At 43.0% G+C, this 24,639-nt stretch overlaps 1 protein-coding gene across 6 annotated transcripts in view; it reads right to left on the bottom strand.

Moving 5' to 3' along the window:
• Positions 1-24,639, bottom strand: part of cep104 (centrosomal protein 104) — a 30,803-nt gene that overhangs the window by 2,531 nt on the left and 3,633 nt on the right. For 4 of the 6 annotated variants that reach the window (XR_004213503.1, XM_031868769.1, XM_031868770.1 and 1 more), the window contains 17 exons: positions 24,463-24,525; positions 21,669-21,745; positions 21,031-21,199; positions 18,411-18,566; positions 18,059-18,286; positions 17,062-17,277; positions 16,430-16,597; positions 15,500-15,673; positions 12,883-13,059; positions 9,467-9,667; positions 8,494-8,589; positions 8,114-8,195; positions 7,429-7,501; positions 7,171-7,279; positions 6,901-7,039; positions 5,258-5,325; positions 833-920 (listed from right to left, as the gene is read on the bottom strand). Coding sequence is in view for 5 of the 6 variants with exons in the window: in XM_031868769.1 (XP_031724629.1) it covers positions 833-920; positions 5,258-5,325; positions 6,901-7,039; positions 7,171-7,279; positions 7,429-7,501; positions 8,114-8,195; positions 8,494-8,589; positions 9,467-9,667; positions 12,883-13,059; positions 15,500-15,673; positions 16,430-16,597; positions 17,062-17,277; positions 18,059-18,286; positions 18,411-18,566; positions 21,031-21,199; positions 21,669-21,745; positions 24,463-24,525 (2,284 nt within the window). In the remaining variant the exon portion in view is untranslated. The remainder of the gene's footprint in view (positions 1-832; positions 921-5,257; positions 5,326-6,900; positions 7,040-7,170; positions 7,280-7,428; positions 7,502-8,113; positions 8,196-8,493; positions 8,590-9,466; positions 9,668-12,882; positions 13,060-15,499; positions 15,674-16,429; positions 16,598-17,061; positions 17,278-18,058; positions 18,287-18,410; positions 18,567-21,030; positions 21,200-21,668; positions 21,746-24,462; positions 24,526-24,639) is intronic. The other 2 variants (XM_031868772.1, XM_031868771.1) reach the window with 2 other exon arrangements.

Below are 24,639 nucleotides of genomic sequence, written 5' to 3'. Positions count from 1 at the left end.
ACACACACACACACACACACACACACACACACACACACACACACACAGACAGGACATCCTTAAAGTAAACCTTTGTATGAACTTTAACACAGAGAACCCTACCCTTCCTGTTCTTGTGTACTATTTACTACTAAACAAAGCAGCCTGCATCAGCCACATCTCTCTCTGATGACTCAGTGTCACTGAGTCTATGCTGCGGTCACGTCACAAGGTTGACTTTCAATACACAGTCAGCTACTAATTGGGTTCTGTCAGCCAACTAGTGGAATAAGAAAAATATCAAAATGCCAGAAGGGAAAAGTTCACAGATCCTTTACTTAATTAAAAGCAGCAATGCCACTAAAAAAAAAAGTAAAGACTTTACAAGTACATTCAAAATGTACTCAAGCATGTACAGAGGAATTAACAGAGGCGGGCCACAAAGCCTGACACAAAGACCACTAAAATCATACAAAATTAATACGCTTTCGTGGAATAAAACATGAATCATTAGGGGGGGGGGGGAGAGGCGGCATTTTGAAACGGAAGGCATTTTGACTTGTCGCAGTAGGAAAAGCACAGGTGTAAATAATGAAGTTAATGATGGCTGAATTACATTCAGCTGCTTTGATTTTAGGTTCCTGTCACTCACACTGGAACGCTTGAACACCAGGCTCCAAATTGAATCCTGACACCTTTTTTTAAAACGGCCTCATTCTGTGCCCTGAGGACAGGAAACCATGAGGGAACGGTTACAACATGAAATTCTACCAACAAGCATGGGCACTTTGTATGGCTTTTACACGAAGCGTTGGGGAGGCGGGTGTCAGCAGAAGGTGTATGAATGCTTTACCTTGTGCTGGCTGGGTTCTCTGGGACACCGCAGTCCTGCGTGAGTTTTGTTTACAGCCCTCCCTGCCCATGAGGTGAGCCTTCCAGGCCTGCAACAGGGACAAAGTAGCTCAGTGAGTAACGTTCCTCTCCCAGATACTCTCTCGATCGGGACGGCCACGGGTGACTGTAGGCCCAGTCAAGGCCCGAATGGCCGCCCTCCCTCCCTCCCACCAACACTGCAGTCTTTCATTGAGTCAACGTACATTTGGGCTTCATCTCAACAGCTCTCATGTCTTATCCTACTTGGACACTTAAGTTGTTTGCAGGGAATGAAAATGGTTCAACGGTAAAGTCCTGGAAACTGGAAACATGGTGTACTAACAGGCCTTTTCCACAGCAAACATTAGCACATTGGATCGGCCAATCACAAATCAGGAGCGACACTTTAAAATTCTGCCAGCGCAATATTTACAAGGCAGAAACGACGTACAATCTCAAATGTGCACCAATTACAGGGTCCCGAACAAGCCTTTTATTGGGATTTTTTTTCGTCGTACCTCCCAGAGTCGGAAGTTGCGTAATTTGAGAACCTTCCGCCTACCTTGGCTGTGGTGGCTGTTTGTCTGGCTACGTCTCCAGAATCAAACCCAAATCCTCCCCTCCCCCGGTTCCCGGTGGTCACCACAGAAGTAGCATAATTTGAGGGAGATGTCTATCTTCCATCAGAGATTGGTGGTGATTATAACAACACTGATGGGAGCAATCTTCTCCAACATGAACCCCCACATTCAAACTGAAGTCTGAGGGTTTTAACCACCGGTTTGGATTCTTGTTTTCGAGATTTTGTCCAGAAGTTTCATTTCCAAAGTGCTGCTGCCACCTGGGACAGGCCGGGTCAGGACAGGTGACGGTCAGACGGACTCACGGAGCTCTTGTGGGTCCTTGAAAGACGAGTTTGCACGATTCATTAGACGCCACGATGACAGAAACGTAACGGAAGACAAATGAAAGGCTACACTGTTGTTTCATCTTTTAGTGTATCCGTTTGAAACTTCTCTCACCAAAAGCCTGTGGACGGTCACAAAGGATAAGTGAGGGATGAGAAGCTCCAAGAGCGCTGAAACATGAGCACTGTTTACGTGTGAGAGATAAGAGCGAACTATTTCTCCTGTGCTTACAGTTGTGTGAAAAAGTGTTTGCCCCCTTCCTGATTTCTTATTTTTTTGCATGTTTGTCACACTTAAATGTTTCAGATCATCAAACAAATTTAAATATTAGACAAAGATAACACAAGTAGACACAAAATGCAGTTTTTAAATGAAGGTTTTTATTATTAAAGGGAAAAAAAAATCCAAACCTACATGGCCCTGTGTGAAAAAGTGATTGCCCCCTAAACCTAATAACTGGTTGGGCCACCCTGAGCAGCAACAACTGCAATCAAGCGTTTGCGATAACTGGCAATGAGTCTTTTACAGCACTGTAGAGGAATTTTGGCCCACTCATCTTTGCAGAATTGTTGTAATTCAGCCGCATTGGAGGGTTTTCGAGCATGAACCGCCTTTTTAAGGTCATGCCACAGCATCTCAATCGGATTCAGGTCGGGACTTTGACTAGGCCACTCAAAAGTCTTCATTTTGTTTTTCTTAAGCCATTCAGAGGTGGACTTGCTGGTGTGTTTTGGATCATTGTCCTGCTGCAGAACCCAAGTGCGCTTCAGCTTGAGGTCACGAACAGATGGCCGGACATTCTCCTTCAGGATTTTTTGGTAGACAGCAGAATTCATGATTCCATTTACCACAGCAAGTCTTCCAGGTCCTGAAGCAGCAAAACAGCCCCAGACCATCACACTACCACCACCATATTTTACTGTTGGTATGATGTTCCTTTTCTGAAATGCCGTGCTACTTTTATGCCAGATGTAATGGGACATACACCTTCCAAAAAGTTCAACTTTTGTCTCGTCAGTCCACAGAGTATTTTCCCAAAAGTCTTGGGGATCATCAAGATGTTTTCTGGCAAAACTGAGACGAGCCTTTATGTTCTTTTTGCTCAGCAGTGGTTTTCGTCTTGGAACTCTGCCATGCAGGCCATTTTTGCCCAGTCTCTTTCTTATGGTGGAGTCATGAACACTGACCTTAATTGAGGCAAGTGAGGCCTGCAGTTCTTTGGATGTTGTTCTGGGGTCTTTTGTGACCTCTTGGATGAGTCGTCGCTGCGCTCTTGGGGTAATTTCGGTTGGCCGGCCACTCCTGGGAAGGTTCACCACTGTTCCATGTTTTCGCCATTTGTGGATAATGGCTCTCACTGTGGTTCGCTGGAGTCCCAAAGCTTTAGAAAAGGCTTTGTAACCTTTTCCAGACTGATAGATCTCAATTACTTTGTTTCTCATTTGTTCCTGAATTTCTTTGGATCGCAGCATGATGTCTAGCTTTTCAGGATCTTTTGGTCTACCTCACTTTGTCAGGCAGGTCCTATTTAAGTGATTTCTTGATTGAGAACAGGTGTGGCAATAATCAGCCCTGGGTGTGGCTAGAGAAATTGAACTCAGCTTTCCAAAGATGTGATAAACCAGTTAATTTATGTTTTAACAGGGGGGGGGGCAATCACTTTTTCACACAGGGCCATGTAGGTTTGGATTTTTTTTCTCCCTTAATAATAAAAACCTTCATTTAAAAACTGTATTTTGTGTTTACTTGTGTTATCTTTGTCTAATATTTAAATTTGTTTGATGATCTGAAACATTTAAGTGTGACAAACATGCAAAAAAATAAGAAATCAGGAAGGGGGAACACTGTCACACAACTGTATATTATGGCGTATTCAACACTGACGCTACTCAAGGTATTGAGCTCATGCTACTATCGTTAAACAGTTTGATTACGTTTCCTCATTGATACATTCTATCTGTTTTGTGTCGAAATAAGATTTCCAGTTCATCTTTAACTGCAATCTTTTCCTGTTATTGTTGAAACGTTACACAGCAGGGAGCCGCCTCAGCAGGAAAACTGTCAGCACTGCTGGAATCAAAGGAAACTTGAACTTGTCCAAGTCATCTTTTCTTCAGTGTTTATAATTAGTATAAATTATCGTAAACCACAAAAAAGATTTAAGGAAAGCACTATCTATTAAAAATAAATATCAAAAATGTATTTCCACAGCTAAATCAGGGTCTTTACTTCTCCTCAAACTAATAGGAATGTGAAGAATGTGATGGTATCTATTTCATCCTGAGACAAATGAAACAGCCCATTATGAACAAAGGCTCCGCCTGCTTTGAAGCCTTTAAAAGGCCAACATTAGCAGTGTTTTACCTTAACACCTGTTTGCTCCTCAAGCCTCACATTAGAAGCCTTTTGAGTTTCTGTGTTGATATAAAAGATGGGAAATAGAAACGCTCACAGAGTGAAGTTCAGGCCCAAGTTGTGTGAAAATCCTAATCGTACCAAGAGTTGCCCCATTATAATCTAGGAAGCAGCGCTCTACAAGAGACCAAAGTTGTTGTTGTTTATTATTTTGTAAGGAAACAATAAGCTTGACGTGTAAAAAGAAAATGATACCGCAAAATTCACTTTTTTGTTAAAGTTCACTGAAGACACACTTCACATCTTTTTAATGCTGATGCCACATGCTATAGTTTATTTTAATTAAGCCATTTCTTCACACAAAACATGATCACTGGTACAGACTGATCATAAACTTCAGAGCATAGTAACCTTGAATAAGTTTAAAAACTATTGCGCAGTCTATTGAGGCCATTTTAATGTTACTCAAATCTACGTGCTTTTATGTTAAAGTTCATACGAGGAACTTTCATTTTTGTTGATTTTGGCAGTCCCTGTGGACGAAAGTGGTAGTGTGTCCGAGCGCCAGAATCCCTTTAGAAAACCTCTCATTTTACTGCAGCAGGGGTTTGACAGTCTGCCTCGCTAAGTCCTGGTTCTGGTTCTCCCGTGTCTCCCTTCCCTACAGCGGGCCCAGCAATACGGCCCGGGCCTCCAGCAGCGTGGAGCAGCTCTGCTCTGCTCTGCTCCTGGCAGGCAGAAGGCGGCGGCGAAGCCAGATCTGGGTAGGTCCGCATCGGGCTGCTCGCTGCTAGAGGCCCCACTGAGTCTGAGTTGAAGGAGTTCCTGGAAAACCTGCATGATTTCATCTGATTTTGTGCGGAATCCGACCCGGTGGCACCGATGACTGGCATTAAGAATGACTTCATAGACATAGACAGTCTTCTCGCTGATTGTCTCGTTTACTTATGTAGGTCATATACAGGCATCAGCATTAAATTGAGACTGCTTCATAACCAGCTCCTCACAGTAACTTTCATTGTGTGTGTTGTTCGTATTCTGTACCAGGTCTCTCACATGTACCATGTGAGAGAGATCTTCGATCGCAACGGGACAAACCTGGTTAAATGAAGGTAAAAGAAAAGACAGAAACAGAATCTCACCTTCTCTCCGGGCATGAAGTTGTTGTGACACAAAGGACAGTGGTTGGAGCCTTTACCCGAGATGGGGGCTGAAATAGAAACACGACACCTTTAAGCTACCTAATATACAATTACAGTAAAGGTCCCGAGAACATGCCAGAGAAAATGAAAATTATGGGAACACAAAAGGCTCACTGGTATCAATTATCTATGCAGACATATGGCTGGTAATAGAGACGTAGTGCAAGTCTTGATACAAAAAGTATCCGTCTTCAGTTCGGATGCTACATTGACAGTACACTTTGGAACAAAACAACAAGAACAGGACGTTCCTACAGCAAAAGCTGACCTCAGCGTTCAGATAGTAAATACTGGCAACAGGGCTGCTTGAAACCAACACTGTGGAAAAGTACAGACTTCTGATGTCTTCAAGGCTCCGTGTAGCATAGTGAGAACATTGAGAACAATTTTCATGTTTTAAAAGAGCTTTGTGCTGTAGGCCACCTGTCGGAGGATGACTATCCGACAAACTGAGCCAAATATATTAAATGAGACATCTGAGCTGCTCTGGGTGCAGAACAAAGGTCAGCTCAAGAAAAACAGGCTGTTCAGAACCAAAGTAAAGACCAGGAAGTAAAGAAACATGAGCAGAAGTATGTTCATCCACCTGAGATCGGTGAATCAAACGTTATGCTTGATCTAATTGAGGAAATTAAGTTTGTTTTTGGTGTGTGCTCTGTGAGAGAAGGAAGGAGAGGTTTGAGGTTTGAGGACAAACACTGTCAGATGTACATAAGACACATTGCCTATACTCATCCAATGAATAATATCATCAGCACAGTATGAATTGTGGTGTTACTTATGTCTAGCCAAGCAAAGGAGCGTAAGCATGCAAAGGTAAGGCTGGAGAGAACACTCACTGACCACAAATGGACCCAAAGAGAAAGGTGCAGCCAGAATACACCGGGTAGATGCAATCCCCCCCCAACATAAGGACAATACAGCAAGACAACGATCCTAGCTCTTTAACGGTTCAACAGACACAGTTATCAAATAGATTTTAGGCCAAACAGTGGAATCTTTTTGAAATGGCCTAGCCAATGACCTGACCTCAGTCGAACTGAGCATGTGGTGTGTCTCCCACCCCTACCCCCCCAAAACAAGCAAGATGTGCAGCTGGCTGCAGTACAGGCTTCACAGAGCATCACCAGGGAAGACACCACGTGTCTGATGCCTTTATTTTAGATGATGCTCACTCTGCTATTTAAATTCTGTTCCTTAAAGTTGGGGAACAATGTATAAGGATGTAAACACCATCAAATCAAGTCGTCGCTTTAACCTCATAGTCCTTGTTGGTTTTATTCAATAGTTTTGGTTATGTAATTGGTCAGTGACAAATACAAAATGACATGTCAATTTTTGGTGACATTGAAAACTACCCATTAAAAGTGTCCTGATAGTCTAGCAGTTAAGACTTTTACCGTGTGCAGTGTCCATAATTCTGGCTAGGGACATTTGTTCCATGTCATACTCTTATCTCCTATTGATTTTAAACCGTCACCATCCAATAAAGATAAAAAAAATAATAATTTATAATAATTTCTACACATACGGAATTTTCAGAAAGTTTCCAAAGGCTTGATAGAGCGAGACTGAGAACTCACGGTTGCAGGCAGGGCCCTGGACATGGCGAGTCAGCTCTTCAGTGGCCACGGCCTCTGAGCAGCGTGGACACTGGCTGAACTTGGACCTGCTTTCACATTCGCCGAGTAGGTGCTCTGTGAGGCTGGCTATCTCGACTACCTGTGAACACAACACAGAGCTTTATGCAAAGTCTTCAAGCTGTGTAACTGAGCTGGTGATTAACCAGCTATAGGCAGATGCCCCTTCTTTCAGGGGGAACTACATACATGCCGACGCCTTTGAAAACCTACCTGTCTGCATTCGTCGCAGCGTCTCAGCATAGGACAGTGTTTCCAGTAGTGAAGGTCCAATCCGTCCTCTGTGAATGACTCGTCCTTTTTACTACAGAATATACACAGGCTGGAACGGTGGGGAAAAGAATAAGAGCGTGTGAAAACTGCACAGAAAACATTAAACCTGTGATATCAGGGCTAGGCTAATATGCTATATACATTCTTTCTATTATTCCAGTAACTTCTTTTTAAAAAGGTCTCAATTGAGTCTCTTACTTGTCCAGATAGTTGATAGATTGTTGGACGTCAATACTGTCTGTTACCTTGTTCTGCGGCACTTTTGTGACAGCTGGAAATAAAGAAGACAGCATCTGTTACTTGTCATGACTGCAAACATCACACAACACTTAACTCATATCAAAAATATTTCAAATCCAAAATCAGATGTGTTGTGCCTGCAGTGTATTTCCATAGGTTCATGGTAGGATTGACTGGCAGCATCGGTGTAATGTCTTATTGTTATACTGTCTTCAAATGGAGCTTTTGTTTCTTGTTTATTGACATGCAAAGACAAGCACCATACTTTGTGTTCAAGTGGTTAAACTCTCGAGAGCATTGTTGCTGGGCAACTAACAACAAAAGTAGACACTGTGAGGCTCCCTGTCCCTCTTTGGAAATGGTCATTGATTTATTTATTTATTCTTTTTTTGCATCTCAATGCCGCGCTGAAACAAGAGCGTCTAACTACCGTAGGCTCTCCCATTTATGTCACAAGTCATGACCTCAGAGATACCTTCAGAATAGTCCACTCACATATCACAGGTCACCTTCGAAGGCATCAGCGCCACATGACTCAAAAGACTACATTAGCACCAGGTTGCTGTTTTGTGCCATAAAGCAATATCCCCCCTAAACTGAGAGGCTTTTGTCTGCTTCTTTCCAGTCAAACATGTGTACGTACTTGTTTTGCCAGCTGTTTGGGACTCAGGTTTGGGGGCTTCTTTCTTGGGCATTTGTTCTTTGGTGCTTTCATTCCCTCTCTCCTTCACAAGCAGACAAATATGAATATGAATAGGTTTCAGAGAGCACAGTTCCAAACAGAGATGCTGTAATGGAAGGAAAGCTCTACAGTGACTACAGACATTAACTTGTGGAACAATAGTGGACCTCCTCTTCATAAGACTCTTAAGGAGATATATAATGTACCAGTGTTGGTATCTGTTCATGTGAATAACTGAGTTTCTGACCACCTAGAGAGCCAAAACTCTACCAGTCATAAATACAAATTAGTAGCCATTACAAGAAGTGATGTAATCGCAGTCTAATGACAACTCCACCTACTGTGATCTCTTTCAAGGCGGCCAGCTGCTCCTGAAGAGAGTGGATCTCCTCCTTCTCTTTTTGCCCATCCCGCTGACCACCTCCCTTATTCAAAATCTGGGGAGAAAAAGTGACTCTTATTTAGTTTTTCAGTTGCATTTGACTCTGCGTTGCTCCCTTTCGTCCCTCTTTCTCCTGTTTAGATCACAGACCTTTCTCGCTCACCACGCCATCTTTTAAACTGAACAGCTTAAAGCTGTCCAGACTCTTGGAGCCATTACGTAATGGGAGGGCTAGGTCGCTAACAATGCCAGTGAAAATTGAGAAACATGGTCACTGTGTGAGTCACAAACTTTACGGTAACTCAAGCTGACTTGTTTACCGGCTGCGTTTGCGGTTTCAGATAACAGCTATCCTTTACCACATTTAGTAAAGATGGGGAAGTCCGGTTTGTCGCCAGTGCAATCTTAGTCCAGTTGGTGATGACATGAAGGATTTGGATTATACCACCAAATATATATTCACACATGGCTCTGTCATGGATCGTTTGTTTAACCAGGTGAGTGAAAGACAAGACTGCCTGTGCTGGCTTTGGAAAAGGAAGCAGCGGAGGCAGTTGGCTGTCTGTGCAACATGAAACTCTGTTACTGTCAGCTTAGAATAAATAAAAAGACATGACGTCACGTAGTCCCCTCTAAAGCGTTCAAGAGAGGGCTCCCATCTGCCATGTCTGACAGTTTCACTGTCCATGTACCAGCTGCTCCTCGCTGACTACAATCTGTTTGAACAAGTTAAGATGCAAATTTCGTTTTGAACACCGTCAATATAGAGACGCTAATACAAATATCTGAAATGTGACGTATAGAAATAGGAGAGTTCAGTTATTTTGTTGTGTGTTGTATTATATTCCTTCTTTAAGTGAAGAAGGTGTGGAGTGTTGATGACAGATTAATTTGCAGTGAAGAAAAAAAGCAAAAAAAAAAACAGGTCTCGCCTGAGTGTCCACCAGCTTCCCATCAATCTTGGCAAAGCCATCGAAGAGGGTTTTGAGGAGGAAGTTCTTTCGTGCAGCAACGTCGTTGGGTGGCAGGTAGTGGAGGACAGCAGCTCTGTGCTGCTGGTACGCAGATAAGATGATGCGCACCGCCAGCTCTCGAACCGCTGGTGCGTTGTGCTCCAAAGCTGCTGTGCAGAACTGACAGAGGAAAACAGGGCTTTCTATTAACATGTGGACATTGAGCACCTCTTCTTTACACCTAGAAACAGAACTAACTGTGGGTTAGCTTGTGCAACTGGTGATCATAGACTTGAGCTGATCGCCATCAGCATACATGCACTTACGGCTTTCTGCAGTGACCTGATTTCATAAACCTCAGGCATGGCAGAAACCAGGTTACTCTCATCGAGGGTAGGGGGTTAGAGAAAAACTGACTTCCCCATCTAGAAATCTTGTTGAGAAAGACACTTTCTTGGCCATGAGAACCATGACGTGACCAGGTTTTTCAGACCGTTTCACTGCAAAGAAGCTTGACGAAAGGAGAGATCATTGCGGTGCATCCAAGAATATTCAGTGCTCACTATTTAACAAATAAAAGTCAAAGTATCATGAAGCGATATTTGCAGTCTAGTTTCATGTGCAAAAAAACAGCAACATTGTTCAGGAAGTCCTTTGAGGGAAGTGCACATCGTGACGTAAAAGGAGCCCATTATCTAACAGAATCTGTGTGCAGAGAGTCGCACCACAATGGCCGTCCCGACAGAGGAGAACGTTAAAACTAAACTGAGCATAAAGGCCAGCCGCCCCTCGTTCGTACGGCTCTGGGACAGTTTGCCATTATTCTCTGTTGTCTCAGCCGCCCACTTCTCATTTTAATTACAAGAAATTCAATCACCCCCTTTTTTCCCCTCTGGCTCCCACTTCGGAGCAGATCACCCAGGTGACAGCAGGGGGGAAAAGGAAGAATGCTCAAAATATAGCTGGGCTAACACCGTAGAGCTGTCAAGAGGGCTGCTCAGGATATTTAAAGAGGCAGATAACAGGAGAGGATTTACTTTGAATTTCAGGATTCAGTCATCCTTGAGTTTAATTAATCAGGGTTCCCAAACCTGCTTTTAGCACCGCGTACCGGTTTAATATGAACTAAATTCTTCCCTCTCACTCCCTTTCTCTTCACACATCCACGGCCTTTCCACTGCTGGAATAGGGTGGCGTGGCTCGTAGGTCTGTCCCGAATAGTTCAAAACTTCGAAGCGTCACTCATGACATTGAATTATTATAATTATTTGTAATAACTTTGGCTGTCCGTAGCGGTTTCTTTGTCTGAGCGATCCAACTCTTTTGTGTGGACACTCCGAGCGCTTCTAGTTGAAAAGCACCGCCAGCGTTTTGTTGTTTTCTGGCAGAAAGTCTTTCAGAAATATTGCATAAGATTGCACCTTCCAGCTTCTCTTCCCCCTTCTCTTTCACTTTCACTCCCCCTCTCAAACACACAAACACGCACACACACACACTGCGAGAGCTGTTGTGTCTCTATAATTGTCTTAGTCAGTCAACAGATGTAATCATTTACATAATTCACATGTTTTTATCTCTCAATAATAATAAAATAATCTCCTTCAATCCATATTTTTAGGCGTTTGGCCTCTCAAAAACAACATTTTTTTTCACTGTGGCCTAAAATCTCTCCCGCTTGCCAGCGCACAACAAGGGAGGCAAGCAGCTGTATTAACGTACATTCATAGCTTCATTAGAAAAACCTCAATAAAAGCTTTGAATATAAACAATGACATTCGGTACAGCCCTAGTGGCTCGGGCCGATCCTCTTTGTGGTGAACGATGATGAAATCGATGACCTCGTGTCACGTGCGAGTGTGTTGTGGGTGTGACAGGAGAGAGATTACCGCACAAATAGACCCTCATGTTTTATTCTTGTTATTCTGTTTTTTAGGTGTTTTTTTTGCCATTACCCATGGGCAAACACTTTGTGGGCAGGTGCTGGTCCACGTCCGGGTGGGTTGGGGACAGCTGCAACAGCTAAATGATTAAATATGAATTAATTATACAACAGCTGTTCCTGTTGTGCAACTTCTTTGTTTGTGTTTGGTGGCTCCTACCACTAGATCAAAGGCACCGTGATGGAATTTGCAGGTTTATACATAAATACTGATGGGGTGAAATCTGTATAGAGTTGCATGTATTTTCGTACTTATTTTGAAGGGAAGATTTGATTATAAGCCCTCCTCCTGCATCACCACCTGCACTAAACCTGTTGTCTCCTACATGTTTCTCATCAGACTGTTTAATGTGAAAATTCGGAGAAAAGGCAGGCTGTGGACTAAAGCACAGCCCTCCTGTCACGTCTCAATCCAGACTGGAAATGTTTCCCAGGCAAACACAGGAGGCAGCCAATACAAAGACGACGGGCGCTGAGCAAGCATGCGCGGACATGCAAAGAACAGGCCACCCAATGCCATCTGTGTGGCTGTGGCTTCAGAGGGTGGAGAAACTCAGTGGACAAACCGAACAATCTGCTCTCGCTGTTAAAAAGATTTGCAGAGTCAAGAAGAGGGCTGAGCGAAAGGGGGATGGGGTGGAGGACCGGCCGTAAACTCGAGAGGGGAGGACCCTGCCCGGCCTGGTCAACAGTTGTATAGTTTGCACGTAGATATTAGGTCACTGCTGGAAACCAGAGGAGTGCAGGGGACGTTAAGTGGATGCCAACGGTGACAACATTGTCTCAGCTGACCGGAGGTTACCGACATGCTGTCTGGCTGGAACTGAATGGCCACAGAAAGTCAGGGAGGGACTGATCCCCTTTTCAGTTAGTCACAGTGTAATATCTAAGCCAAATGTAATGGAAAATCAGCCTGATGGATGCCTACTGCTATGTGGAATAATACAGGCACTGTACTCTATGTATCTATATACAGCACTTGTGCTATCATGTTATAGAGGATATGTCGTGATTGCTATTTCCAGATTGGGAAGAGATGAAATTGACACTTTGCCAAAAACAAAAGTAGTAGTTGTTAACAGCTCTAGTATTGAAGTCTGTGACCGCAGATACCTACAGTGGCATTTTACTGGCTGCTGCTGCTAATGTTTAGAACATTTAAAATTCATTTGTGAGATTAAAAGAGTTAAAAATCCCCTGAAAAAGATTAAAGAGTATGGAAGCCGAAGGCCGCTGTGGTTGAATTGTTTCCCCTCTATGTAAAGGAATAATGTTCAAGATTTAAGAAAACCAGAGCAACCAAAGCAAACAAAAGGTTGATTTCACAAGATCATCAACTTGTGACCTTGAGCTAACAGAAAGCAGAAATGTTCCGCTTCGGCCTCTCTCGACTTCTCTACCAGAGAAAACACAGATGCAGAATATAGATGCATTCAGCATGATTTAGGTCTTTTACCGTCATGACATTGTCCAGGGTGAAGCCAGAGTGTTCTGTACCCAGGTCAGCGAGTAGCTTCTGGAGCAGCTCGGCCCGACTCTGAGCCAGACGAGAGGGGAAGCTGGATTTGAAGGGCTTCACCAGCTCACCGGGGATCACCTGCAGAGCGCGTACATCCTTCAAAACAGCAATTTCCTAAAAGAAGGACATAAAGAAAAGAGACAATGACTTTGGAACTTACAGCGTAAAAGCCATGCAATGTAGATTCAGTATCCTAATATGTGTGCTGTACAGTAAACATATCTGTGCGATGCTGTCCTTCAACACAAGCATCTGTTCGAGAGACAAGTCATGACAGAGAACACAAGTGTACAATTAAAGTAAGAACGAGGATGCTTCTTGGAAAAACTTCTCTCAGTTGTTTGCCATTCTGACCTCACCAAGTGAGAGGAATGTATGTCGGAAATCTGGCACACACACACACAAAAATAACAAACATGTAATTTGTCTTCATACAAAGAGGCATTCAGTCATGATTTCAGAGGGCTGGGACTCATGGTAACTGTCTAACTCTCTAAGTTGAACTCCTTGAAAGAGAAGCTACTGTAGCTCATACAGACCTCCATCCCTTTATTACTCATCAGACACACCGATGCACGAGCTACACCGCAACAGATTATAGCAAATGCACACTACGCAATGTGCACAGAGAGTTGGACATTAAAGTCACCAATCAATCCATCAGCCCAGTAATACTTTCTGGTCTCACCCGCCAGTGAATCCAACCCTGAGGTCAATGTCATGTTAGGGAAGCTAACATAAGACGCGACAAGCTCCTTTAAAAACAGTAAACACACCTCGATAGGCACACTCCATTTGATTACTTTGTTCATGTATATGCATGCGACTGTCCTCTCAGCCAGTTGAGTGGTGGACGCTTAAGCCCTTATTAAATTATTGAATTAGATGAAAACGGCAACCAACAACACTGTCTGAATCTGAGAACTAAGGGCTAAGACGCATACGCCCCCGGTTCAGCTACTCGCTGCATCAGCAGGTTGCTTAAACACACACAACCTCATTCATCATATACAGACATCTATATAAACTCTGGGGGTTAAGATAATGGCATGCGTTGTTCTTTCTATCTACAGCATACAGTGCCAACATTACATGTGGCTCTTATAGTGTCATCACTAAGTTCCAATTCAATGGGGCCCGTAGCCATGTGAAAACAACAAAAGGCATCCCAGGCCTTGACTTTACATTATGCTGTTGGAACAATGTCTGTAAAAATTTAAAAAAAAACGAGCTCATTCTGTTGTGAGAGTACTAGTTTCATAATCGTGTCTTCATAAATATCTGTCCTGCTTCTGCACATGCTCGCTGAAATGAACTCAGTGTTCCAGCGGAGACACACAGTCTCTCTGACTGTTTGTAATGTAACCACTCTCTTGACCGTTTCTTTATGGGTGGTGCATATTTCTTGGAATAATCGACTGGTTTCTGAGAGATAAAGTAGTATATTGCAATTAAAAGTGTTGCCTCAATCCAAAAATCCCAGATATAGAACAAACACGTGCAGGCAGTGTTTACTAACGTTTGCCCTTGGAGGGAAGTTGGAATGGATTTCACACACGTTACACACGCATGATATTCCCTCTTTGTTTGCTTACTCTGGAGCGTGTAATTAAGGCATATTTTGAATGCAGATCCATGACTGCTGTACATCAGACTGATTTCATGTTGAATGGAGCCAAACACATGCTCCATTCATCATGCACATAAAAACCCACTTAAGTAAACAAATGAATAGAATTTGACCTGCAGGGGCACAGAAGTCATTGTCAGGGAAGTTTTATGTGTATTTAGCTGATGTGATTATTAATTAAATGAGATTATTACTTTACTGACATCAACAAAGGATTACCCTTTTAATCAAATAGCAGATCAACAACTAATGTATTAACCGTTTAAGTCATTTACCAAGCAGAAATGCCAAACTCTCAATGTCAGGGTTCAATTGAAATGAGACAATACAACTAAGAAAGATTTCTGCAATATACTATTTCTTAAGTGTTGTATAATGTAACAGTTTGTTGTTTCTATACGTTGAGGACATTGCCAACATTGTGTAATTATAAGGTGTTTTAAATTCAATGAGGACTGTATTAAAACAACATGGAGAGTCACCTCTTACATGGCACCCATGGCCAGACAGGAAGGCTTCCGTTCAATAAACCGAGTAGTAGTAATAAAATAACAATACAGTAGTACCAAGTACACACGGTCAATCTTTTACAAAGTTTGCCTTTGGCGTAAAGTTTAATTGAGTGTTGGATTCAGTTGTTTTCATAAATACATGTCAAATTAATCGATCATGAAAAAGATCATTCAGTAAAGGCATAATGTTCTGCTTTAACCTGAACAAAAGCATTAGATTTAAGACATTCATTGATTCATCACTTCACCATTTAGCTGTGATGTAATGACTTTCTCACACTGCTAAAAAATCCCTCACCATAACAGATCCACCCTTATATGAATCATGGCCTATTTTATTAAAAGGGTTTAATGGAAATCAACTGGTGCCACTGGTGCCACACAAACCTGTCAGTCCAGTGTGTTACAATACCTGGATGAAGGCTTTGGCCGTGCCCCGGAGGCGGCTCGCTGAGTCTCCAGTCCTGGCCAGCAGGTTGGGCCAAGTCTGGTCTATGCAGTTGGTCACCTCGGCCCGGCCCAGCCCCAGACCTGGGATCAGCTGGCTCAGCAGTAGCCGCAGCAACTTCAAGGAGGCGTGGAAAACCTAAGGAGAGAGCCAGTGGACGTTTAGCTCCAACCTTAGTGGACTTTCCAAGAAAGGCTAGCACCAGGGTGACGTCAATTAGCAAAGAGGCTCGACTTGGCAATGTCCACTTTGAGTTGGTTCGAGTATGCAGAGGGAGAGGGACAATCAGTGAAGCGAAGAGTCCAACTAGCTGGTTTTAGAAATGTACGTTTACGAGGCAGATTTAAACATGTAACAAAACACCCTGGGCTACATTCAGACCCAGGACGACATGACATGCAGATTAGAGCACAGAGTTGGCAGAGAAAGGAGTATTAAATAAGTGAAGCAGGTTTGTGGAGCAGCAAATCAACCAGTTGACTTCTTAACGGAGCATTCTGTTTATCAACGTGGCAAGAAAAATAAATAAACGAGAATTATTGTGGCACTACTCCGTTCATTACCATACAAGCTGTAGACGAGAGAGGGGTGACAAGGCCATCCTTGTCAAAACTGTTTGTTTAAGGCAGTCAGCTCTGGGAGAGAGAGAGCACTAGGGTTGCATTTGGGACAGGGTCAACATTGTTAAGGGTGTGCATATGATTTGACTACATGAACGTTGGCTCTGTTTGTAAAATTAATCCAGAAAACGTGATTTATTGAAGACTCTGACAGTGATAAAGTAAACATATCCATAACGCCTTAACAGGGCAGCTTTACCGGCGAAGGTTTCTGTTCGATTAACGTTCACAGCATCCACACCGGGACCACTGTCTTCTGAGGAACGGGACTCACAGATGACACTTTATCCAGGAGGGCCTTCTTGACCAGGAAGACTGCAGCTCTAGTCACGTTTCTCAGCTCCTCCTTGGGGGTGGCGGGTGATATCTCCGAAAGCTTCTTGTGCACGGCCAGGAGAGCCTCCTCTCTGTGGGACCAGGTTTTGGAATACGCCCCAGCCACCTGGAAAAGAAGAGAGGGCAACAGATTAGCCAAGAGGCGGGAAAGATAGCGCAAGTATCAGTTGTATAGGTATTACAGGAGATGTGGATAGAGATTTGCTGTGAACTGTATAGAGATCATATATTACAAACCCATATATCTGCCAAAATACCTGAATTATCATACACATTTTTGAACAGGATCCCTTAAAGCTGTGCTAATCAATACTTCCTATATTATCAATGGATCAAATGACTATATGGAATGAGAAAAATGAGCATCTTGCAGCTACAGAGCTGGAATTTTTCTCAGGGGTTGATATTTGGGACAGATAAATTAGGGCGATAATATCTGGCATATACATAAGAATCTCCTGAAGGGATACCAAAAAAGTATTTTTTCAGAGTACATATCGGCATGTAGAAGTAGAAATTAAAACACGTATTTAGCTTAGAAAGCCAGGTGTTTCCAGCTTATTTTCTTACCAGGCTTTCTCCATAGACCTCTAGTGGAAGGCCAGCCTCTCTCTGGTCCTTCTCCGTCAGGGGCTCTGGCTCTCCACTCATCTCGGGGCTGTGTGGAGACCTTTGAGCAGCGGGTTGGGGGGAGCGCTGCTCTTCAGGGCTCAGAGTGGCCTCCGCAGGCCGCTCTTTCCTCAGAAAGGCTGGTAGCGGCCTCTCATCATAAGGCACACAGGTAACCTATCGGCACAAGACAACATTGGTATTGAAAGCTTAGAATATAGACATTATACAACTTCACACATTTTTCTTGCTAATTTAATTAAAGAATTATAACAGAATCATTTTCAAAGGCTCAAAAAAAAACTGATCTACACTTTCAAGTCTGTCCATACATTTAAAAAAATGTATCATCTCCACCCCGTTCTTTTTTTCACTTACTCTCACTTGTTCACTGAATAGGTCGATCGTTCAACATCATGATGACAATGAACGTTTAACCCCACCTATACAAACCCAATCTCCGCACAGTCAGCACTGTCTCCTGTGCCCCGGGGCCAACTGGCACCCTGCTGCCTCGCACAAGGCTCAAAGCCCTGCCTTGAGGCCAGGTTGGCAGCCGCCGGAGTCAGCCAACTGTTGCCCGCTTTTAATTAAATAGCGAAACCCAAACCTGCAGTAGGACCAGTCTTAGTAGGCAGTGAGTAAAGCATAAAAGCCCCCGCTTGTCATAATCTCCCCGTGTGCTCCGTGTTCCAACACTACAGCGGCTTACGGCACCGGACATGTTCCCAAGGTGCTACTGTCGGCTACGGTCATTCTTACAACAATAAAGGAATTTCATTCAAGCAGAACAAGCTACTGGTACGGCCGTCCAGACTCCAATCCATATCATCTTCAACAAATATTATAATATAGACAAGTTGTTATGTTTTTTTAAGCGTCTGTAAGTGTTGGTCGTGATTCATGCTGAGTGTAGATGTTGTGATGTGTTGCATGATCTGAAAAAAGTGTCACTTACGTCTCTCTTGGGTACAGCAGCAGGGGTGCACGGCGTGTCAGGTTGGCTGCTTAGTTTGGCCACAACAGTTTCTGCGTCTGACTGTTGGTTCTGAGGAGCGTTCGTTTTTTTCCCCTCCCTGAATGTGTCTGTGGACCCAAGGGGCTTGATGGGGACTGAACGGCGACCTGGAGAAGGCAGAAGGGCCGGAGGATCCTTTGCTGAGGATGAATCTGCGGCCCGTGGGATCTGGTGACATGACGGAGGGACAGAACAGAATTCAGTTGAGGCAGAATGACTCATGAACACCAACACCGTGGATAAAAATGTATCATTTCCATCACACAAACGGTGTGAACAGGTGAAGACTGACCATTGCCATGTCCAGCAGGTTGTGGACCTCCAGCTGCTGGTAGACGCTCCTCCGGTACTCTTCCATCAGCTCCTTCTTCTTCTTGGCCAGGTCATAGTCTTCCTTTTCGATCGCACACCGCTTCTCCACATCATATCGAGCCAACCGCTCGCCCACCTGTAAGAGCCCGGGACAAGGAGAGGTAAAGACAGACTGACCCTTTACTGTATGCTTACACAGGTAAACATGGCGGCAGGGCTATTATACGGTATCGATGGTCTCATGATGGCTTGAATTTATGTCTGTGTGAGCCTAGATTGACCAAAAGTCGATTGGATATTTGCTATCTTTATGTAGCACTGCTGACAGTTTAAGGGATTTATTTCCATTACCTGTACACTGTTTTGTCCGCTGTTTATGCGCATTGCTTTGGCACTGATCTTAAATACAATTCCATCCGCTCTCGTGGTGTTCTTGGCATTTTTCTTAAAGGGTGATCTTATTTTATTTTCATGCTTGTTGGTAACGATACCATTGTACTCACCAAGCTAATTGCTGACATCTGGGATTGTAGTGACATTATTAAGAAGAAGTTTAACGGGGAAAGATATACTGTATGTGCAGTCACGCGTTAGCCAAATTTATTTTGAAGAGAAAACTAAGGTGAATGGTGAAATTATTCCCCAAACTGTGAGTTGTCAACACCCATCACAGTATACTGCTCAACTTCCTGGTTCATCTTCCACCTAATGCACTTTCTGTAGTTTTCTTACAGTTTTCCTGCGTGATGAGGGATTATTTACAACAATTGCAGGTGCGCTCACTTTCAGTTTCATCTCTGAGTAAAGTGATTTAGATACTCTTGCTCAGTCGTCAGCGTGTCTACAACCTGTCCGATCGTACAAATGTTCATGTTTTTTGATGCCTTGGATCAGCTTTATCTGATGTCACTGTGTTCCCAGAGCAATTTAAAGCAATTACTTTGGTGAGCACAGTGTTATGATCAAAAATAGAAACATTGGCCGAAACTACACAAATAAGACCCAGATTGCAAATATCCAGAATCATCCTTTAAACCCAACTGGAGCCCCACACAGCCCCAGTGCCACATAACAGTAAGTGTGCCACATGGTGAATCACTAACATTTATGGGCTGGAAATTTCCAGTAAGTCAGGAAATGACATGAAGCTGTAATAAGTTGCTAACAAGGTGCCAAGTGACACAGCCTGAACATCAACACTTTGTGATTCTTTACTCCTTTGGACAAAATCAAGTGGTGCAATGAACACGACAACCGTCATGTGTTTTCAGATATCATATGACGCCCAAAAAAACATCCTTTGACATCCTGAGGGTGCGATGACAAGTGATTTTCAGCATGACTACCCTGGCAACTGCTTTTGTCTGCAGTGTTAATATGCCATGCTAACAAGGTGTTCGTGTGTGTGTGTGTCTGTGTTCGTGTGTTATCTGGTTACAGAAAGGCTTGTGGAAGAGACACCTACCACAGGACCATCACTGCAGCTGTTGAGCTTATTAAGAATTCATGGTCAGCATGGTAACGCTGTATACAAAGGAGGTCGCTAACAGGAATTTGAACAATGTTTAACAACTACTGTTACAAACAGTGGTGAAGTTACACCGTGTAAAAGGAAGATTTGCACGAGAGAACTTTTTTTCAGTAGCAGTGGCAGTGGGTGGAGGATCATTTCTGCACGTTATTTACTTACCACGATACATTTGGTCATCAGTCAAAAAGAGCGGTCAAAAACCAACTAAGGTATCATGGCTTAAAGGAGTCCAGAACAGTGGTGAAAGAAGAATTCAGATTCTTCCGTTAAGAAAAGTAGCAATACTACAATGTCAAAATATTCCACTAAAAGTAAAAGCACTGAATTCAAAATGCTGAAGTACAGAAGCAATGTACATAATCTATCATAAGTCATAATGCTCATTATGCAGTGCGACCGCCTTCAGTGTGTATATAGATATGATACTCTTTGATTATTATACATTCCCCACCGGTCCAGAATGCATAACTGGGAGAAGAGATCCAGGTACTTTCCTGGGAATTATTTCCAAATCAGGAAGTCTCCTGCCTTTTACTGGAAGTAAAATACTTCCAGTAACCAGCGATATTTACTACATGTGTGCTTATGTGTGTCTGTGCGCCTGTGTGTTCACGCACTACTTGTTTGTACTGAAACAAAGGTGTTTTCTCCAAACCCCATTAACACAATGCAACTGCCTGTCTAAATACTGAGGTCCAACCTTAAAACGCTGTTACGGTAAAATAACTGGATGTAAAATCTGTCATATGAGTGGCTAACAGGAATAGTTCAACATTTTGTGAAAAGTGCTTCTTGGCTTTCTTGCCAAGAAATACAGGACAAAATTGAGACCCTTCTCCTGTCTGTGTGGTCAGAATAGAGCAGGAGCCGGTGGGCGATTATTTAAGGTTAGCTTAATATTAGATTTATAACTGTATTCAAGCCCTTTTTAATCATTGAAGGCCTTAAACATGAATTATTTATTAAGACTGCGAGTAATTCATTGATAGAGAGAGAGCACATCCTAGTAGTTGTTGTTGTACATACTACATACTACCCCTCTGTCTACCCCTCCCAGAAGCCACGGTACCTTTTGCAGGTCTGCGATGGCCTGCTTCAGGTTCTTGGCCTGCTCGTATTTCTCCTGCTGGACCATGTCCTGCTTCTTTTGGTCCAGGAGTCGGATGATGTGGGCGACTTCAGGGTCCTGGTACATGTCGAAGGCCAGGTCGTCCAAGGGGGAGATGGACTCACATTTACTGGGTGCAAAACAGGACAACAAAAACAACAAACTGAAACCTTTGAAAACTGAAAACATTTCTTTCTACACATCCGGTCTGAGCTTGTTACACTTGTAAAACACGTTGAATATCGAGAACAGAACAGCTGATTTACTGTCTAAATTCTCTTGAGATGATGCCAGAGTAGATCTGAAAACGTTTCATTCTCAGTTAAATGGGCTCAGTATTGTGCAAATCCTGATCAAAGGGGAAAAACATGGATCGACCCCCAAAGGAGTGAGACCCTGAGGTGAAACGTCCCTTGGGGGTTTAAAAAAAAGAAGGAATATTTCGAAATGTGTTTTCCTCTTTGTGCGGACTGCCACCTGCATTTTCCTCAAATGCGTGTGACCTTGAATGCCTTGGTTAGCTCCCAGACTAAATGGCTTTGTTGAACAATGTTATTGTCACAAGACAAAGAAACCCGGGTTCAATGGCCTCGCCTCACCCCATGAAGGTCGTGTCCAAGGCGGCTTCCAGCTGGGTACTGTTGAGGTAGTGTTCGATCAGCTGCTCTCTGCTTGGCTGGGGGTAAACAGATGGGGGAAAATGACACACACGTGCATTTATACTCTTGTATTACTGTGCTTTAAGGTAACCCTTAACGTAAACCCTTCCCCGAACCTAAAACTAATCAAAACACTGGATCAGCCAGAATGACTTCAACAAAAACTCCTTGGACCTTAAAAATGGCAATAACACAAGTACTCTCACTCTCACTCACACTCACACACACACATTAATGAAAAGCTAATCATTATTCAGCACTTCAAGGCTGTGGCCATACATATGTGGAGACTTGTAATCTGCTGCGTACACGGCTATCACCGGAACCGTCTGTCCAATCATTATTAGAACAGGAAACAGTGTCTACTGATGACATCATTCTTGCATTACTTCATGAGCACCAAACCACAATTAATGCAATGAAAGACATGAACTTCCTGTTAGCCAGTGATAAGTAGGAACTCGAACAATAGTGGACACTTGTCAATAATCATAAAATATGTAGTTATTCTGACTGAAAGGAGAAGCTAACATAGATTCATACAAAGACAAAGAGACGCCAAGTGTGTCACCACCTCATACAATGGAACACTATGAGGAGGAAATAAAAAATAAACTGTGATAGATAGTCATTTTCTAACCTAATTTACCTGTTAACTGATGGTTTAATATGTAACTCACCTATTTTGAAGTGTCATTGGCACAAATTAGATCCGATGTTTTTGCACGGGCCTTAAGCAAATGTTTTTATGGCATGCAAAGACTTTTTGCCTCCACTCCACTATAATAGAGATGTATGAAATGTAGTCTGCATTTTGCACAGCATTAAAAAAAACAATCTACCTTGTTGCTCTGGACAAATCCACAGGCAGTGAACAGTTTTCTGGAACTATTTTGCAGCAAATATATAGCCCCTATAAAAACCGTGTGTTGTTTGAATTATCCAGCGTAACAGGGTATCTCAAAGTTCACAAAACAACATATATCTATGAGAGAGACCCCTCCACCATATACACCTATACCGATAATATCTGAATTCATTTCTTGGTTTAGATGTTGGATGGATGGATTGTGGGGTGGGGTGGGAGTGATATACAGCAGCAAAGATAAAGTTGTTTGATACATCTCTTTGTCTTTCTTTTCTGAGAAGTAACTGCTCTATGGGATCATAATTTAACAAATTAAGAGTATTTGAAAAAATACAACACCATTACGACGGTCGGGTCGAGGCCTCTTTCCTGCAGCACATCTTGACATGTTGGAATAGGAAGAGCACGGGTGTAACTAATGAAATGAATGATGGCAGCATTCCATTTAGCTGCTTCACGGTCCTGGTATTATGCATGCTGGCTCAGCTTCACGCTGTCGGTGGCTTGCCATAACACAACAGAGCCATTGTTAATGTTATTAGTGACACCTGTGCTTTTCCTGCTACGGCAAGTCAAAATGTCTGCTGTGTCCAAGCATCATTGAAAGGATAAGACGGTGTGATGGAGAGTTATTGGAGGCCATGAAGGCAGCTTCAGCACCTCTGTGACAGTGAAAACACTTCTGTTTCCCATCAACCATCACACTTCTTTGGTGCTGTGAGCCCCATGAATACAAGTCCATTCACCTCCATTGCATCGGAGTGCAAAGACAGACCTGCGTGGCTGGATACCCCCTAGAGGTCGGTGAGAAGATGTGGGGTGTTTTTTCTTCATAATTTGGATGAACCAATACTTTTAAAGTGGTACAAACTCAAACAAGCTCTTCTTCTCTTTTTGTATCCACACTCTTCCTTTTGTCCACGTCCCTCCACAGGACAAACACAACTTCCACTCACACGAACACACATGAGAGAACGAGATCCAGCCGACCCTCCAGGCGAGATCGCTGCTGTGGTGGAGGTGCTCAGAGTCGGATTAGCGGAGCAACAATGCACGGCCTGTTCACTGGAATCTCTGCAAGTGTGTGTCCTTGTCTTTCCATGTCTCTGTGCCCGTGTGTGTGTGTTTTAAGGTGCTCTCTCTCCTCCAGGACCTGTCTGTCTGCAGGACTATCTGATTACACTGGCTAACTAAAGGCCTCCTGTGTGATTACATACTGCCCTCCCTTTGTGTCTCATTACTACATTCCTGACACGTATACATGCACCTACACACACAAACTATTCAGGTAAACAAGTGTGCACATAGACACACCTATGGAGTGTCCTATGGATCAATCAGTACAAATAAATACTACATAAGACACTCATACAACACAGTATATCCTTCTCATAAAAGTATTGAATACACCATCAATACTACTTCAAAACTTACAGGTAAGTTCAATCAGCAACTCTCACATTATTCAGGAGTTATTTAGTGGATTTGCATATTGTGTTGTTATTTTTTTGTCCATCATCATTAGTATTGTTTCTTTGTATTATAAATACAAAGAAAATTTAACATGTACAACTTTGCACACAGCAAATAGCACCATAACAGGAAAAAACAGATGTTCAGAATACAGAAGTATTATTAGGAATAAATGAATGATGTTCGATATGTGAGGAATACTTATAAACATGCCAAAAGTCTGTCATAGTGCCTGCAATGTCAGCGGATGGATGAGGAAACATCAATCAACCCTATTCTAATTGACTGATGACAACACAGCAATGTCTCAAAGAAAAACACAAAGCACAACAGCGACACCTAGTGCTGTGCAGATGTAAATACGGTGATGAGTGACGGTTGAAGAGAACTTACAATTGCGTTAAAAGCATCGCCATCCAAAGAATCTCCCAGAACATTAATGGCAACCAAAGCAACCTGAAATCATAAACAGATGTTGGTGAGGTGGTTAAACCGAACTGCGAGAGAAAAACAAAAATCAATGCATGCGATAAATGGGTGTGTTGGGAGGGTGATAGTGGAACTAATTTA

The sequence above is a fragment of the Anarrhichthys ocellatus genome, unplaced genomic scaffold, assembly GCF_004355925.1.
Source record: "Anarrhichthys ocellatus isolate YVR2014 unplaced genomic scaffold, GSC_Weel_1.0 scaffold44, whole genome shotgun sequence".
NCBI lineage: Eukaryota > Metazoa > Chordata > Actinopteri > Perciformes > Anarhichadidae > Anarrhichthys > Anarrhichthys ocellatus.
This window is presented reverse-complemented; position numbering and strand designations above follow the sequence as displayed.